An 18,564-nucleotide genomic window follows, 5' to 3' on the forward strand; every position below is an offset into this window, starting at 1 on the left:
TCTGCAAACTCTATGATCTTCCACTTCCTCATTGAGCCTGTATAAAGATCAGACAAGAGCCAGTTAAGTCTAAAAGTACGTCAGGGTAGTTCCGCGGCGCTCAGGATTTACCAGTCTCAGAGTCCTTCTCACGGCGTATTGAATTTGCCAGTTTACTCATGACTCCCCACTCAACTGTAGATCCCTGCAGGCCTGGGCTGTTTCCCATTTCACTGTAGCCCACAGTGCCTGACACACTGTAGACATTGAAATATTTATGGGATGAATCGAAATACTGATGTTTTATCGTGAATCTTGCCATTTGAGAAGTGATTTTACAACCTTGGTTCACGCAAGTCATGTTTCCTGTGCAAATGGAGTTCAAAAGTTCTCAGTAGACACCTCAGAACCCATTGTTGAGACTGGAGTAGTACCTGTTAGACTTGACAGCCCTTTTGTGCTAAATCTTGCCTGAGGCCATTTGAGTGTGCCCCTGGGCGTCTTCCTGTCCGTGCCCATTGATGCAGTCTGACTGAAGTCACAGTTGCCAGGACGTAATGCTTTTCTTCGTTTTTTTGTAGGTGCTGCCATGCTTACTGAGTCCCTTCTCTCTGCTCCTGTATCACCTTCCGTCAGTGACTGTCACCAGCCTTCTGCAACAGCTCATGAACCTACCTCAAAGCGCAGCTGCACCAGCGCCCTCCAACCCTCACCTCGCTGCTGTGCTCCAGAACAAGGTGCTCGCACCCTCTTAGGTCCCTGAACTTGGCCAGCCTTCTAGATTTGAGTTATAGATACAGATATTGGCCGCTGTGGCAACTTGTAAAAAGGTTTCTTTCAGGAGTGCCTGGGTGGCTCAGTGGGCTAAGCGTCTGCTCTTGGTTTCAGCTCAGGGTCGTGAGATGGAGCCCTGTATCAGGCTCTGTGCTCAGTGCAGAATCTGCTTAAGTCTTTCTCTTCCTCTGCCCCTTCCTCCCCTTGTATGCGCGTGCCCACGCAAGGCCTCTCTCTCTGTCTCAGTCTCTAAAATAAATCATTCAGTCTTTTTTGGAAAAGGTGTCTCTCAGCCAGGAGTTACATTAAGCGCCTAGTGTCAGAGGCTAGAAATAAGTGGTTTCAACAAAGTGGGATTTTTCTGTGTCTCACATGGAATGGCTTTAGCATAGTGTCCACATGTCATCAGGGATATAGGCTCCTTTGGCTCACCTTCTCCACAGCCTCAGCGGTGGCTGTCACCCTCATGACCTCTCCGGCTCCACTCTGCTTCAGGAAGAGAGGTGCCTGCAGAGGGGCCAAGCATGCGGATTAGCTGTCTGCCTTGTTGGGATGTTTTCCAAGAGTTGTAACCGACAACTTCTGCTTAATTTCAGTGGCCAGGTTTTCCTCACGTGCCACACGTAAGTGCAGAGAGGGCTGGAAAACATCTTTGAGTTCACACCACTGTAATCTCAGATAAAATCCAAGTACTGATGTGAGGAAGGAAGCAGGTAGCCCACACTCTGACTCGTAAGACCGTAAATAGGAGAACATCCCGTCCCATGTTTCATCTACGTCAGATTCACGATCCAGAGACTTGCCGGGGACGCGTAACATAGAAGAGAGAACATGAGCTTTCAGAGCAGCTTTCCATTCCTTGCCTGCCAGTCTCTAGGTTTGTGACACTGAGCACATTCCTTCACTTTGCTGAGCCAGTTTCTTGACTTGTAAGGGAAGGTGACAAGGGTGATTTCAGAGCTGTCCTGTTACTCAGATGAGCCTACTGCTGTGATAGTTCGGTGTAACGCCCTTCCTCAGTGGGCACTTGTACGAGCACAGTGAGAAAGTCAAGGCCTCTTTCCCCCTGACACCTGAAAACCTGCCAAAGCAGGACTCAAGGGCAGTTGAGAGGTGACAGAGATGGGGTTTGCGGAGTGACAGGCTGTGGGCCTTCTGTGTTACTTGGGCTCTGAGTTTAATGTTGATAAAAGCAATAGAAAGCCACAAGGTCAGACAAGTGATTGTATGTGTAGCCCAGTGTTGTTTTTCTGACAATGACATGAGGGTTCTCCTCTGTGAGGTGAGCTCAGAAACGTGGGTTCCCTTCAGATCCACTGTTGCTGTGATTCATACATTTAATCTTGTGCTGCTTGTCGCTATTTGTGTTCCGTTCTGTGCCCCTTTAGACCACGTGTTTCCTGCCAGTACTGCCCATTAAATAAAACAAATCTTTAATCTCTTGAGCAGGTTGCTTAAATTTTAATAGTCCTACATGTATGAATGTATCTGTGTATCCCTTCTCTGCTTTGAACGTCTTATATAAAACTTTATCTGTCCGCTTGGGGTGTGTTATGGAAATTTTGTTTAGGGAGCTTTTTCAGGAGATTCAAGGAAGTCTCTTCATAGCCTAATCGTTTCAGTGACTTCTCTTTGTACATTTTCCCACTGGTCTTCACATCTTTTTTCTTAATTCAAAATATCAACCTATTTAATGTTTTTTCTTTTTCTGTGAACTTTAATGTTCTGTGTCAAAGTTTATCTTTGACTTTTTAAAATCCATTTCTGTTTTAGTAAATACAAGAAAAACTAAATCCCACATTATCTGTGTCAGGGAAGAAATTTCATCTCACTTTGGGGTGGGGGAGCGGAGAGGACGCTTGGCCTTGGGATTTCCCCTTTTCGTTGGTGATGCTGTTGCTGCTCTGCCTGAAGTAAAGCCAGGAGAAGGGCACGACCTCCCAGCTCATGGTTGTCTGATGTTTGCTGACATCAGAGCACAGCAGCGGGGTCATTGTGGGCTAGTGCTGGGATCCCCTCAGTGCTGGTTGAGGATCAGGAGCTGAGTTGGATTCCCTCTCTCTCCTCTTGTAGTTTGGCCTGTCACTGCTCCTCGTCATCCTGAGCCGTGGGGAAGACCTCCAGAGTTCAGACCCCGCTACAGAATCAACACAGAACAACCAGTGGTCAGTCTGAGCCGTGTTTCTCCTTTCACATTCTTTTAGATCATTGTTTATTCTTTCTCTCATATTGTTCTTATGTGTCGTTAACGGTTTTTCTTTCAGGACAGAGGTGATGTTCATGGCAACCCGAGAACTTCTACGGATTCCCCAAGCAGCCCTGGCCAAGCCAATCTCTATACCCACAAACCTGGTGTCCCTCTTTTCTCGCTATGTTGACCGACAGAAACTGAACTTGCTGGAGACAAAGCTGCAGTAAGTCTGAAACAGGAGAGTTCACGTCTTACAGGAGAGTTCACATCTTACTAGAGTTGGCACTGCCGACATTCTAGTGAGGAGATCAGGGGCATGAAACTGAATTCAGTGGAAGACATTAAAGACTCGTATCCACTGTGTGAGTATCTACTAGATACGAGATGCTGTACGGGGTGCAGAAGCACCCTTGAGTTCAGGAAGGAAAGGTAGAGATACTGTAGGAGTTTTGTTGAGAGAATTCTAACAAGGGTGTAACTTTAATGCAAAATATTGCCTTCTGTTTTAACTCATTTATACAAGTTTCCTTTCTCTCTTTCTTTATACCCATAGGCTAGTTCAGGGGATCCGATAAAAGATCTCCAAATGTGTCCTGTACCTCCTTTTGGCCGCCACCTGCACTGCCGCCTCACAATGGAGTGTTTTTAATGAGGGAGGGAAGGTAGCTTATTTCCCAGAGCGTCTTGTGGGACCGATTCCTGTCAACAGGGGTCGGCTCTCAGTGCCAGATGTTTCCCCACTGCTCTGTGGAATTTGGCTGGGTGATACTTCGGCTGGTTCCTTCTTACCTTCTGTGTTACAATTCTGCATGTCCTGCTTTTCCTCAATTCTTCTGAATTTTGCATTTTCTTTGCCCTAGAGACACAAATATAATCTCTCCCCTTTCCCACCCCCAGTACTCCAGTTCAGAGTAGATCGTAGCCTGCCAAAGGATTCCTTCCCTCATCCTATGAAAGTCTTCTTCCATCACCCCATATTAATACAACTATAGGAGAACCAATTAAGTAGAAACCGATATATATACACATACATATGTACGTACGTATGTATGCACACACACCCCCTACACACGTTCATGTGGTCTCCAGAGGATCCTTAAAGAACGAGTTTTAGATTGAGAAATACATAGTCGACACGTCCCTCCTCTGAAATCAAACCAGCTGATGTATTTTTAATCTGTTTCTAGTCCATCTTGTAATTAATTTGGTGGGTTCTACTTGTTTTAATATAAATACAGGGTATGCAGCACATTCATAAAACCAGAACTCGTAATTGGCTGACACCCAGCTCCCGGCTGAGAGGTCCTGTATCTCCTCCCCGCGGTATTTCCTTTTTATCTGTCCACCTCGGCCATATGGCACACGGTTAAGCCCTTTTCCTGCTACAACTACAGTGCACTTGATCCTGTGCCCTCCAGGGCGTGCAAGGTTGCCCCAGATGAACCGGACTTAGAGCCTGCTTCCGCAGTGTAGTGTTTGCACGCTCGCTCTGTCTTCCTGAGACAATGTCAGTAAAGCCATGCTTTTACTTCCCACTTCCCCATTTTTATTTGGTGTCCTGGGTAGCAACCTCCAGAGGTAACCACGGAAGCTCAGTTCGGCTTGCTTTGCTCTGCAGGCTGCTCCACACCACAGGCAGAAGTGCTTCCCTTCCCCTTTGTCTCCAGGTCCCTCTCCCAGGCAGCCAGGGGCCTGGCTCTCAGTCCTGGCAGGGACAGCCCACTGTGGTCCTTTCCACCCGTGCCCCTCCTCTGCAGCAGCAGAGCAGGACAAGGGGTTTGATCTCCAGGGATTACAGCCCTCCGGAAAATTTAATCACAGTCAGTTTCACATGACTGTCCTGATGATAAACTTTGTGCTATTCTCACCTTTTTGAATGTTAGTGAGGGGACAGGTTATGATATTTAAAGAGAATCAACATTTTGCACAAACATGTCTCGTACAACAGTAAAGTTCTCCATTATAACCGGCTGTCCTTGCTCTCCATCTCTGTCTCTCCCCATTCTGGAGCCCCAGCCCCGCCAGCTGCTCCCGGTGACATGACCTAGCTTCCCTCTGCCCTTCCCTACTGACTGTTTCCACCATGCGCCTTTCCTCCCTTCCCCTCACAACTGATCAAGTGAATACTTGACTATTATTTCTTCCTTTCTGTGCTTTCTTTTTTGTTTGGTTCTAATTAATAAAAATTAAAGTTTCTAAATTTACATTTTTATAGGGTATTGTAAATAAAAACAAATTGTATACTTGAAGAACTGAGTGCCTGCATTTCTCCTTCTTGTTACTTCTTGACTGAATGTGATTGCAAATGTGTCTCTAGCCTGTTTTGATAGACTGGCAGACGTCTTGGTGTTGGGGACGGGTGAGGATTTTACTTTTATACTGTCATAGGCAAGACAGATCAAAGACCTTAAGTTCACATGGTGACCTTCCTTGAAAAACCTCGGTGCTTTCAGTCCTCCCCTGTCCCCCCCAACGACAGAACCAGACAGGAAAGTGTGGGGACACACCATGCAGTCCATCTGCGTCCGCTCCACCTCCCGGCACATGGGACTCGCGGAGGCTTCAGAGAGCGTGGCCAGCTCTGCCCCGCATCATGCAGTTCGTCTCCTCACAGGATGGGGAAGCATTGATAATTCTTCATAGTAAATTTGTGTTATTTCAGACGGGGGTGTAGTTTTTACTCTAACATGCTCCAGATAAGAGACTGCGCGCTCTCTCCCCTCACACCGCCATGGTGGTGTGTGCACTTAACTCTTCCTCGCTGGGTCTTCTCGTGATCAAGCGATTTCTGGCCAGAAAACAGAAACAGAATCATCCCATTCCTCAGTGGGTTCAAATGGAAGCTAGTACTAAAAGCTCCTTCCCAAGGGCGCCTGGGTGGCGTAGTTGGTGGGGCGGGCACTTTTGGTTTCGACTCCAGTTGTGATCTCCTGGTTGTGAGATAGAGCCCCACGGCAGCCTCCGTGCTCAGCAGGGAGCCTGCTTCAGAGCCTCTGTCTCCCTTTGCTGCTGCCCCTCCCTCCCCACCCCTGTTCACACTCTGTCTCACTCTTTGCTCTCATAAATCTTAAAAAAAAAATAAAACCAGTGAATATAATCCTCTTAAGAAAAAGGAGACCGTATTAAGTAGTAGGAAACAGAGCTGTGATTAATAATTTTTATAAAGGGAGATGCAAGTGAGTAATATTGAGAACTTCACCCTCACCCATAATAGAGAAATAACAAGATATTTTTTCAACCTATCAAATCAACAAAATCTTTAAAAATAATGCTAGTGAGAGTTTGAGACTGCCACTCATACTGGTAGGAGAAATTACATTTCTGGAAGTGCTTTGGTGATGTGAAGACCTTCAGAAGTATTCACAGCCCCTGACTAATTAACCGGATTTTAGAAAGATTCCAAAGGAGTGATATATATATAATGAGAAAACTGCGTGGCGAGGGGAGGTTATGTTCTTGTTGGTTACTGATGTCTGTCTCCAGGTGATGGGAATACGGGAAACTAATTTTTGCTTTTCAGTGTTTTCCAAATTTTCCATAGAAAAAAAAACACATTGCTTATATTTTTAAGAAAAATTGCATTTAAAGAGCTCAGTTAACATGGGAAAATACTAAAAATACAATGTTAAGTGTAGGTAGGTTCTGTATGTGGATGTATGTGACGTCTCACAGAGGGGAAAAAACGGGGAAAAGGTGACAAAAGTAGCAGTGGTGACCTTTAAGGGAAGGGTGGCAGGGGATTGTGTCTGGGGGTGATTGTTCCTTTCTCTGTATTTTCCAGTGTCTTCAGTGACATGTATTGCTACTATACCCAAAAGGGTGATTCCTCTCTAAGAACTAAAAATAGGAGTAGCCTTCTGTTTCTAGTGAGAAAATAAGTCACAGTAGGGCAGAAGCATCTGGTCTAGTTGTGCTTGACTTCAGAGCCAAAGCGTTTGACTTTGCAGCCCACGAACATGCTGCATGAGAGCAAGGCAGTTACCTGAGAACTGTGGCCCGGTGTTCGTACTCCGTAATTGAGATGGCCTACCAACTGGGGGGTTGGAGAACCGCTTCAGTAAGCCCAGGCCGTAGCTCCCGGCTTCCCATTTCCTCTAAGCTGCATTTTTTCTGAACTGACTTGAATCAGGAAGGATCCCAGCTCCATCTCCAGGAAGATTAAGTGTCAGCCAGCTGGCTTGCACCGACGTTGTCCTGTCCGTCATTAGGAAGGCCAAGACACAACTTTCTGAATGTGATGCAGAGAACTGGATGCCGTCTACCGTCTGCTTTTGGAGGGCAGGGAAGTCCACTGTGTGAGAAGTGAAAGTAGGGAGTTGAAGGCAACTTCTGCTTTTCCTCTGCCCAGCCACGTTTTAAATATATTAGTGTTGTGACCTTTGAGAAACTACCATGAGGGTGTTTAAGAAGCAAGTCTTTGATCTGAGGAATCAGCATCTTAAAATCAGCTAATAGCATTGTTTTGACCTTTTTCCTTCTTCCTGCAAAAGCGCAGCTGTGAATCGTTCAAGGTGTCCTAACAGCCTCTGCTTTCCGTTTGCTTCGTGACTTGCACATAAGGCTGTTTTGTGACTCCGCCAGCTCCCACCTTAGCCAAGTTCGTTCTCTGAGGCAATATTACCCTCACTCAGACCTGAGGGTTGGGAAACTTCTAGAAGAGACCTAGGGAATCAGTGGTGTGTGTACTTGGCCAGTTATGAATACACTGTCTTGAATTACTTAGATGTTAAGTCAATCTAAAGAAGCGGAGAGATGCGCATATAACACAGGAAAGTGTCAAGATTTCACACCCCTGGCCCCAAAAACATTGATAGGGACGCCTCAGTCGGTTAAGCATCTGCCTTTGGATCAGGTCATGATCCCACGGTCCTGGGATAGAGCCCCACCTCGGGCTCCCTGCTCAGCGGGGAGCCCACTTCCTCTGCCTGCTGTTCCCCCTGCTTGTGCTCTCTCTCTCTCTCTGACCTAATAAATAAACAAAAACACACTGCTAACAGTTCAGTATATTGTCCTCCAAGTGATTTTTTTATGCATATACATATGTAATTAGAACTATAGATATTCTTACCTTTTTTTCCCATGATACATCATGGACATCTATGTCACTATATAAGAGCTCCCCTGTTTTCTTTTTTTAAGATTTTACTTTTTTAAGTAACCTGTATACCCAACATGGGGCTCATACTCAACCCCAAGATCGAGAGTCCCATGCTCACCGACTGAGCCAGCCAGGCGCCTCGAGCCACCTTTTTAACAGTCGTGTGGTGTTCCACTGTGGGCCATTGCACCATGACTTATTTAACTGCTCCCCTATTAATAGGATTTGATCTTCAGATACTTCTCGTCATTGTTCATCCAACAGTGCACAAAGGGGATCACCTTATAGCTCTTTCATGGTGTACAAAGAGCACTCACACTCATCATCTCGCCAGTCCTCTCTATAACCTTTTGGAGTAGGATGGGCCGCTCTGCGGGTACACTGCCACAGCTGTGTGTGGCTCAGAAGACCGTCCAGCTGGTGAAGGCTGACACTGGGATGTTTTAGGCTGCATGTCTAGTGACCCGGCCACTAGAAGTCCTCTGTGCCTGGTCCCTGCTTTATCCAAGAGCAGCAGGAAAGCTCCAGGCATTTAAGGACACATCTGCAAAGTCTTCTGATGGGATTTTAATGCCTTCATTCTCAGTAGGCAAATCAAGCAGTTGCCTCTCAGGAACATCAAAGAAGGGGGTGGTTGAGGGGGTCGTTACTGGGGCCAACTGCATTATTGTAAAGATCAGAGTTACGGCTGTCCGGCATCTGTATGGTCCTTTACCGTAATAACTTGGTCTGCCTGTACAATACCTGTCAAACTGCATTTTCCCACACTCTATCATGACAACCCTGAGGTCAGGAACAAGCTGGTAACCTACGTCAGGCCAGGATCAGCAATGCTGCAGACCCAGTGGTGACAAAGACAAACGGAGGTCCCGCACCACTGCAGCCTGAGGTCTCAGGAGGACATTCACAGGTAGTGACGGGCGCTCCGAGAACAAAGGGCGAGGGAGTCGAGAGGTGGGAGGACGGGTACTCGAGACAGTGGTCAGGAAAGGCTTTGACGCATAAGTGCACGAATGTGACGAGGACAGCAGTGTGAGGGGCTCAGAAGAGCATCTGAGGCAAAAGGAAGAAGACGGCCAAGACCCTGAGAGGAGAATGAGGAGGAGCTCAAGGACCACAGGCGGCTGATGTTGCTGGAATGAAGCAGGGAGAGAGGGATCACACAGGGCCTTGAAGGGATTTGCTCTCATCTGCAGAGTGTTTGAGGAAAAAGCACAAAACAAGACATGATCCGATTTGTGCTTGTGAAAATCACTGTAGCGTGGACATGGAAACAGGCAAGAGAAGGGGCCACTTGAGAGAGGGCCTCACAACACGTCCTGGTCTGCAGAAGACGAAGCCTTTAGCAGGCAAGGTGACTGAGAGAGTCATTTTTTTAAAATTAGGTCTAGGACAGCACTGACCTTCGGGAGCGTTTAGGGGAATGGGATTCAGATAAAATGTAGGAAACCGGCTGTGGGTGGTGGATTGGTGGATGTTCGCTTTACTAATGTGCTTCACAGCTTTTGTGTATCGTTTTGTGTATCAGCATTCAGTGTCTGTTAGGGGCCAAATTGGGTCCCTCGAAACTCATATTGGAGTCCTGACCTCCAGGGCCTCAGAATCTGGCTGTATTTGGAGATGGTGTCCTCAAAGTGAAGAGGTTAAGTGAAAAATGACATCATTAGGGTGGGCTCGAACCCAGTATGGCTGTCCTTTTAAGAGGACATTGGGACATGGGCACGGAGAAAAGGACCATCTACAAGTGATGGGGAGATTTCAGAAGAAGCCAGTCCTGTCCATACCTGCAACTTGATCTCAGACTTCTAGCCTCCAGAATTGTAAGAAAAAAAATTTTCATTGTTTAAGCCCCCAAGTCTGTGGTCCTTTGTTACAGTAGCCCTGGAAAACTAGTAAGTAGAGGTGTCAAATATTTCATCTTTAAAAAATTTTAATTATCGGGGCACCTGGGTGGCTTAGTCATTAAGCGTCTGCCTTTGGCTTAGGTCATGATCCTGGGATCTTGGGATCAAGCCCTGCATCGGGCTTCCTGCTCAGCCAAAGACTGCTTCTCCATCTCCTACTCCCCCTGCTTGTGTTCCCTCTCTCGTTGTGTCTCTCTGTGTCAATTAAATAAAATCTTTTAAAAAAATTTAAAAATAAAAAAGTTTTAATTATTTTTTAAAATCCCGTGAGATAGTAGAAGAATATATATCAAAATGTTAAGAACGGTCATCTCTGAAAGGTGTGATTATGGGGAGTTTTCATTTTCTGTACTTACATTTCTGAACCTTTTTTAAAAAATTTTTTTTTAGGGCGCCTGGGTGGCTCAGTGGTTTAAGCCGCTGCCTTCGGCTCGGGTCGTGATCTCGGGGTCCTGGGATTGAGTCCCGCATCGGGCTCTCTGCTCGGCAGGGAGCCTGCTTCCCTCTCACTCTCTCTGCCTGCCTCTCTGCCTACTTGTGATCTCTCTCTGTCAAATAAATAAATAAAATCTTAAAAAAAAATTTTTTTAATTAATTAATTTGACAGAGAGATCACAAGTAGGCAGAGAGGCAGGCAGAGAGAGAGGAGGAAGCAGGCTCCCCACTGAGCAGAGAGCCCCATGCGGGGCTCCATCCCAGGACCCTGGGATCATGACCTGAGCCGAAGGCAGAAGCTTTAACCCACCGAGCCACCCAGGCGCCCCCCATTTCTGAACTTTTTATATCTTTCATAATGAATATAATAGGGGCTTGTATTTGAAGGAAAACAAAGAGAGCATGGACATGACTTGTCCAAGATTGCAGTGAGTTGAGTGGCTGAGAAAGAAAACTTGAATCACGTGTACAATCATTTCCCGTTGCTTCTTCATTAACAGACAAGTAAGCAGACATATTGTGTGGGACATCCAAAAATTGCTCCTTGGAAGGGAACCCTTTTCCCCTCCTTCCCTCTTCTTGCTGCTGAGAATGCAGTTGTGATGGCTGGAGCTCTGGCTGCCACTTTGAGGCAAAAGGTAATATCAACAGCAGAGGAGAAAGAGTCAGTCAGAGTCTCTGAAGACGTCAATGTGCTATTCTACCAATTCTGAGCTGCCTGCCTACCTCTAGATCTCTTTTATATGTGAGAATAAACTCTTATGTGTTTAAACCAACATAAATGAAGTCTTTCACTTGCAAATAAACCAAATCCTAATTATTACACACTTTTTTCAGTCATTTCATATTAGAGTTAAGTTACTGAGTGGAAAAGCAGTATCGAATAATTTTTAATAATTTATCATAAATTGGAGGGATGGCAAAAATGGTATCTTTCCTGGGAGTAACAGCGGCAGGACCAGGCTGATGATACTTTTTAAAAATAGAAGAAACTATGTTTATTTTCTGTTATCAAAATGAAACCAAATGTAATGTCATTTTGTTGATGTCACCGGCTGTAACTGTTTGAGTTGTTTATGTTATTAAGAAGAGAAGAGTTTTTATGGCACCTGTGATACAAAGGACAGCCTGCCTTGGCTGTGGGCCTGTTCAGGGCTTTGCCCTTACAAATCACCTACTTGTCCAAGTCTGTTTCTCCATCTGTAAAAGGGGGCATAAAGCAGCTGGGATTGTGACAAAGAATAAATGCAATTATATCTGGAGTGTGCTTAAAAATCAGTAAAAGCTGTGGGGCGCCTGGGTGGCTCAGTCAGTTAAGCATCTGCCTTTGCCTCAGGTCATAATCTTGGGATCCTGGGATCCAGCCCCACATTGGACTCCCTGCTTAGCAGGGAATCTACTTCTTCTCCCTCTGCCCCTCCCCACCCCTGCCCGTGCTCTCTCTCTCTCAAATAAATGAATAAATAAATTTAAAAAAAACCAATCATGTAAAAGCTGATTTACTTTAATAAAGCTTCACTGTATTAACACACTCCTGCATCATATGAAGTCCCCATATTTCTAGGCTTCTCTATGGCATGTCTAATACTCCCAAGGAAGTCTTGGGCCAGATTTGGGTTAGCTCTGCTGTGCTTCAAAGACAGTCTTGAATAATTAATAATTACAGTTAGCATGTACTGATCATTTACTATATAACAGATTTCATTCATGCATTTTCATTTAATTCTTCCCCCAATACCTTGAGAAATAAACGCTGTTCACATGGTCATTAGGAAACTGTTGAGAGGTTTAAGTAAATCCCCCCAAGATCGCATTCCCTTCGCACAAGCAGAACAGGGACCCCAGTGATCGGGGTCCCGAGGCAGAGTAACGCATCACTCTTAGAAAGCCTCAGTGAGCCAACGCCACCTCCTGCTGGGGGGTTAGAGATTTTCCCAGATAGTAGGCAGGTCCCATTTTTTAAGTATACAGTTACTCCCTGTGGGACTGTCTACCAAATAGATACACAATGTGGTCTTCCTTTCTAGGACTGACCGTTCCCCTTGGTCACCGCAGAGCAGAGGGCTGAATGACCTCCCGGGAAGTTCTGTTGAAGAACCTGTTCTGATATCCTGGCAGTTCCCGCCTCACTTTTGTGTCTTTCTACTTTCGGTGAATTTCATCAGCCCGCTGCAAGAACGGAACCTAAAGTGGAAGAACAATGGGCTCAGATGAAGTACTTGCTCTGGGGAAAGTGAGACAGCCAGGCAGACCACTCCTTGGTAACCACAGAGAGAACCATTCATTCCTCTTTTCCACGCTCAATGCAGCCCTGAAACTAGTAGGCTTTCAGCATTGCTTGGACAAAGCATGCATGAGTGGCTCTGACCCCCGTGACTCTATGGCAGTCCCAGTCCAGGCTTACCACCAAGGGCAGTATCTGTCAGGGGTCCAGCCTGCCTTGCCTTTCCTGTGGGTTGAGGGAACCACATAATCCTGACCTATGGGAGGAAATGATTTCCTGTTGTGGGTGCCCTGGAAACGCCCTCTTTAGGAGCAGGTACTCAACCCAGCTGCCGACAACATCAGTGGCTCCGGGCTCTCCCTGAGCCTGTCTCCCTCTGGGAACCGCCCTCACCCCAAGAAATGCCTCAGGCCGCGTTCTTGGATGCAGCCTGGAAGCAAAAACGGACGATGCTGTGCTGTGAGTGCCCCCAGCCACCTTGTCTCAAGGGCGGAAGCCTGGGATGGGCTCCTCACAGCCGAGTGCCTCTCAGGTCCACTTCTCCCTCTGATCCGGTTTCCTCTGCCTGCTCACAGTGAGCCTCTGCAACGTGTGCACCTGCCGCCACATTCAGTCCAGACTCAGCGTCTCTTCTAGAAAGCTGCAAGTGGTCCCCAACTGTTGGTTCTTCTCCCCTCTTGTGACTCCAGTGACAATTTTTAACAAAAATTGGGGTCGCTTTAACCCTTAATCACTCCCATTACACTTGGAGTAGAACCCAAACCACTCTGGAGGCCTGTGCCCCCCGCCCTTCATCCCTCCACCTCAGTTACCACCTCTCCTCTTCTCCTCGGGCCTTCACACAAGAGTGACCATCTTTGGGGCCAGTCAGTGGCTCAGAGGGAGGGGTGTGAGACTCTTGATCTCGGGGTTCTGAGTTCGAGACCCACACTGAATGTAGAGATTATTTAAACAGAAAAGTCTTTTTAAAATAAATAAATTAAATTAAAAAAAAGAAAAGTCTTTTTTAAAAAATGACTATCCTGTGTGCCTGGGTGGCTCATTTGGTTAATCGATGGCTTTCGGCTCAGGTCATGGTCCTGAAGTCCTGGGATCAAGTCCTACATCAGGATCCCTGCTCAGCAGGGAGTCTGCTTCTCCCTTGGACCATCCCTGTCTCGTGTTCTCTGTCTCAAATAAATAATCTTTAAAAAAAAAATACTATCTTTATTCATTCTTTCCTTCTCTAACTCCGCCCCAGTCCCCAGATCTTAGAGAGTTCATCCCTGTTTGAAACGGGTCAACGCGTTAATTCCTTGATCGCACCTCACTTGCCCTCCACGTTACTGTGTGTATGTATAGGATTACATCTTTTCTCTATGAAAATACTATATATATTCCTTTCTGTGTTTCTTGCTTAATACCCGTGTGTTCCCAAGATCCTCTATATTCCACGAGGAACGAGAACTTATTTGTACATTCACTATCCTGTCCCTAACACCTGGCTCAGGCCTGGAGATGTTCTAGCAGATGCCCAATGAACATTTGTTACTGGTGAATAGGCCATGCTGTGCGCTACCCGGCATGCAGGAACTGAAGATGACAGACACAGATCTACAGGTCACAAGCTGGAGGAACCCGCCCTGTAGCAGCTATCATATGTGGAGAACATAAATGACTTAAGGCGAGACAACAAATATCACCGCAAATCCTATGAGTCCTGCGGAGGGAGCATTACTTCAAGGCAAGGAATCAAAGGAGATGCTGTGCCAAGCATTGAAAGAAGGGGAAGCTGGGCGCCTGGGTGGCTCAGTGGGCTGAAGCCTCTGCCTTCGGCTCAGGTCATGATCCCAGGGTCCTGGGATCGAGCCCCACATCGGGCTCTCTGCTCTGCAGGGAGCCTGCTTCCTCCTCTCTCTCTGCCTGCTTCTCTGCCTAGTTGTGATTTCTCTCTGTCAAATAAATAAAATATTTAAAAAAAAAAAAAAGAAAGAAAGAAGGGGAAGCATTCGCAGAGTCACCCATGTGGGAAAGCACAGGGCAAATGTGGAAACAGACGTGGGGACCAATTTACCTGGAGCACGGAATACATCAAGACATTAGAGCAAGACACTGCCTGAAAAGAAGTGAGTACAGATTGTCCTGATTTGCCAGGCTAAGAGATCTGGGCTGTACTCTGGAGGCAGCGGTGACCAACAATGACTCAACTCAGCCTTTGAAAACATTAAGAAAAATGTTCTTTTCAGATATACAAGTAGAAATAATAGTACAGTAGACACCCATATGCTTCTCACCAACATCCAACAGTTAACATGGGGCTCTATTGCGTTATAGAGATATACAGATACATAAAATAGATACACAGATATAAATGTGTGTGTGTGTGTGCGTGCGTGCACGCATTCCAGAGTATGTATTACTTTTTCTTGGCTCATTCTTGCTTTTTCTTTTAATCTTTCTTTCCTTTTCTGAACCATTTCCAAGGAAAATAGATATTATGACTATTCATTCCCAATTACTTCTCCAAATATTAAACGTGCTTTTCCTTCATAGCCATCATACCAGTATCCCATTGAACAAATGTAGTAACCGCCTAACATCATCTAATACCAATCCTTTTTCAAATTTCCCCAGTTATCCCCAAAATGTCTAAAAAGCTATTTTGTTTTGTTTTTCAGAACCAGAATCTAATTAGGTATGAGGTTGTGTCTTTCAAGTTTTTGTTTGTTTGTTTGCTTTTTGTTTTTTTAATTTTGGACCATCACCCCCTGGCCCTTTTTTAATGACATCAATTTCCCTTAATCCTTAGGTCTTGTCTTCTAGAAAACCAGTTGTCTTTATAGAATGCCTCACATTCTTGATTTATCTGATGGTCTTCCTTAGGGGTGTTGTTTAACTGGTTCCTCCAGCTCCTATAAACCAAAGGTTAGATTCGAAGGCTTGACTGCATTCAGCATTCAGCATTTAGGGGAAGACATCTTCGTTACCGGTGCTGTACACTTCATGCCGCAGCACACCAGGGACCTCATAAAAATACGGATTGTCCCAGGGTGAATGATGCTAACAAGTTGGATAGCTGACTTACGGTGGGAACAGCCAGGTTTCGCTATAAAAGCAGCTCATTATCCTTTGTGACTGACAAGTCATCTGATGGATGTGCCTGGCAGCCCAAGTCACATTTTGTAGCTGTTTGGTTTTAGCAAACACTTCCAAGTGCATTTTATCACAACAGCATCCCGGTAAGGTTTTATCCCCATTTAACAGAAGTGAAAACTGAGGCTGAGACGGCCTGCATGACTTTCCCGAAGTCGCAAAACCAATAACTAGCAAAGGAAGGACACAAACATAAAGGGATTCACTTTAATTCAGTTTTATTTTTCTTTTTAAAAATATCACAATTAGGGTGCCTGAGTGGCTCAGTTGGTTAAGCCTATGCCTTCGGCTCAGGTCATGATACCAGGGTCCTGGCATTGAGCCCTGCTTCAGGGTCCCTGCTCAGTGGGGAGCTTGCTTCTCACTCCCCCTCTCCCCCTGGTTGTGCTCTCTTTCTCTGTCAAATAAATGAAATCTTAAAAAAAAATTAAAAATCACAAATAATCTACATCTAACTACAGATTTTCAAAGTGTATCCTCTCTCCAGAATTCAATAAATATTTCTCTTTTATATCAACATATTCTGAAAAAGAGTATCTTTTTTTTAAGATTTTATTTATTTGACAGCACAAGTAGGCAGAGAAGCAGGCAGAGAGAGAGGAGGAAGAAGGCTCCCTGCTGAGCAGAGAGCCCGATGTGGGGCTCGATCCCAGGGCCCTGAGATCATGACCTGAACGGAAGGCAGAGACTTTAACCCACTGAGCTGCCCAGGTGTTCCTGAAAAAGAGTATTCTTCACTTTCTTGATACCAGAGAGCACAATGCCATGGAAATGCAGTTTGTTTTACAAGGTCGAAAGGGCTATTTCTGTTGCAGATTTAAACTAGCAAAATGTAACAGGTGCCGGATTCCACCAGAGCTCAGTTTGTAACAAGAGTTCACAACATCCCCATGTTCAGTGAGCTACTGACTCTGAGACTTTCACAAACCTGTGAACCAAGGCAATGATGCTAAAGCCATCCAGGGCCCTTAGCTCTGGAGGAGACACTCCCCTGGTGCAGCACACAGAAAGGCAGGGCCTCTCAAGTTCATTTTCTCCTCACAGCGGGGTCAGCAACCCGTGGGACAGAATGAGGAATGTTGCCAGGTGGACTGGGGAGACCAAGGCCCTGAGGCCTCCGCCCATCTCACTCCAAGGATGTCCCTGGAGGCTCTTGGTCTCCTTACAAGAAAGAATTCAAAGAGAGACCAGACACCCCGGATGAGTGGTGCGAGCAGGAAAGTTTATCAGAGTGCGAGTGTGCTCTGCAGACGTGAGAGCTCCTCGGCCCTAGCACGCTGGGGTTTGCGTTTCTACCTCTCCCTGATAGCTGTATGGGGAGGAACGTTACTGGAGGCAGAGGTTTCCTAGAAGCAGGATTTCATACCTTTTCTTCCTTATTTGGTCAGGGGTTTCCGTCCTTGTTAGCCAGCTTGGTTTCATCTGGTTTCTTATGGGTTTGGGACAGTGGCCAGGACAGACCTCTGAACTTCTGATGACAGAACTGCCCACAAATTCCCCTTTTCCGGTCTCCAGGTATTCTGTTAGAACCTGACTAACTGCCTCCTCTAACATTTCTCCCTTCAAGGACTCTGGGCCCTTAGAATCTTTGAAGGGAAAATTCCCTTCATGCTGGTCTGGGACGTTGCCCTGCCTGAGGGTTCCAGAAGTCCTTGCTCTCTAAATTTCAGGACACCTGTATGGACAGTGGGGAGCAGAAGGAAGTCACGGGCTTGGTGCAGAGGGTGTTAATAGGTTTCATCTTCATGGGGGATGGGTTGGAATCCCTGGTGCGCCATCATTTGTTAATGAAATGGGGGGGGGGGGGGACTCTGGAAGAGACAATTTGACAAGAAAATTAAACAGACAAGGTCCAGAAGGCAAAAGTAACAATATAGCCACTAGTGGTCCTGAAAAGGTCAAGGATGGGGTTACCAGTGGGAAGGTCTTATGTCCAGCATCCCAAATATTAATAGCAGGATCAGCCTCTTTGGCCATTGGATGTAGCCATTAGACTGGGGCTTCTAATTCTGGGATGTTTTCTTCCACCTGGCCAGTGGTGTTGATGTAGGTGCAACACGTTCTATTAATGACAGCACATACTCCACCTTGTTCAGCCAAAAATTAAATGTAAGGTCAGCCTGTTGTCTGTAATTACATTGGCCAAAGACAGGTATGACTTGGGAGATCTGAGAAATGCGATACAATGGGGAACGCTGGTTCATCCAAGGCTGCTGTCAGATTTCTCCGGGTGGTGCCACGATATGCAAATCCCCAAGGAGCTAATGCACTTCCAGCCAACAGAAGGTCTATTGCCCTTCTGGTTCTGGCATGGGGTGGGCAGAATTATCTATGTGGATTCCAGGGTGCAACTACCCCAGTGTTTGAGGTTATCAGTGCACTGAAATCCTAGGGCCAATACGGGCTGAGTAAAGATGGGTCCCTGTGGATTGTGAGAAGGACATACACGGATAAAGAGACAGTTGGCAGAGGTACATAAGGTCAAGGGATAACTTGCTAGCTCCTGGAGCTGTTGGGCCCGCAGGGAAGAGTTACTGTGTGTGCATTTGGGGAAAGAGGGCCTGCTCCCCCTGTATCCTAGGGAATTGGAAAGTGGTAGTGAAGGGAGAAATTAAAGAGTAATGCTGAATGGTGTCCCGTGAGGCCATGATCCAAAACATGGATGTATGTATTGAGGTTTTACTTGAAAGGATGGAATTGGCACGTACCCAGTGGGTGGCATTGTAACCTGTGTCAGTTATATTTTCTAAACAGGCAGGCTGCATTCCATGCCTGGAATACTGAATTGAGCCTTTGGAAAATCATCTGATGGTCCAAGGGTCACTGG

General features: G+C 46.1%; 1 protein-coding gene across 1 annotated transcript in view; it reads left to right on the forward strand.

The window, feature by feature from the left end:
* Positions 1-5,185, forward strand: part of PATL1 (PAT1 homolog 1, processing body mRNA decay factor) — a 30,013-nt gene extending 24,828 nt beyond the window's left edge. Inside the window, exons 16-19 of the mRNA XM_046016864.1 lie at positions 561-716; positions 2,827-2,918; positions 3,018-3,167; positions 3,498-5,185. Coding sequence (XP_045872820.1) covers positions 561-716; positions 2,827-2,918; positions 3,018-3,167; positions 3,498-3,519 — 420 coding nt within the window. The 3' untranslated portion in view covers positions 3,520-5,185. The remainder of the gene's footprint in view (positions 1-560; positions 717-2,826; positions 2,919-3,017; positions 3,168-3,497) is intronic.
* Positions 5,186-18,564: the final 13,379 nt, after the last annotated feature.

The sequence above is a fragment of the Meles meles genome, chromosome 8, assembly GCF_922984935.1.
Source record: "Meles meles chromosome 8, mMelMel3.1 paternal haplotype, whole genome shotgun sequence".
In the NCBI taxonomy this organism is placed as follows: Eukaryota; Metazoa; Chordata; class Mammalia; order Carnivora; family Mustelidae; genus Meles; species Meles meles.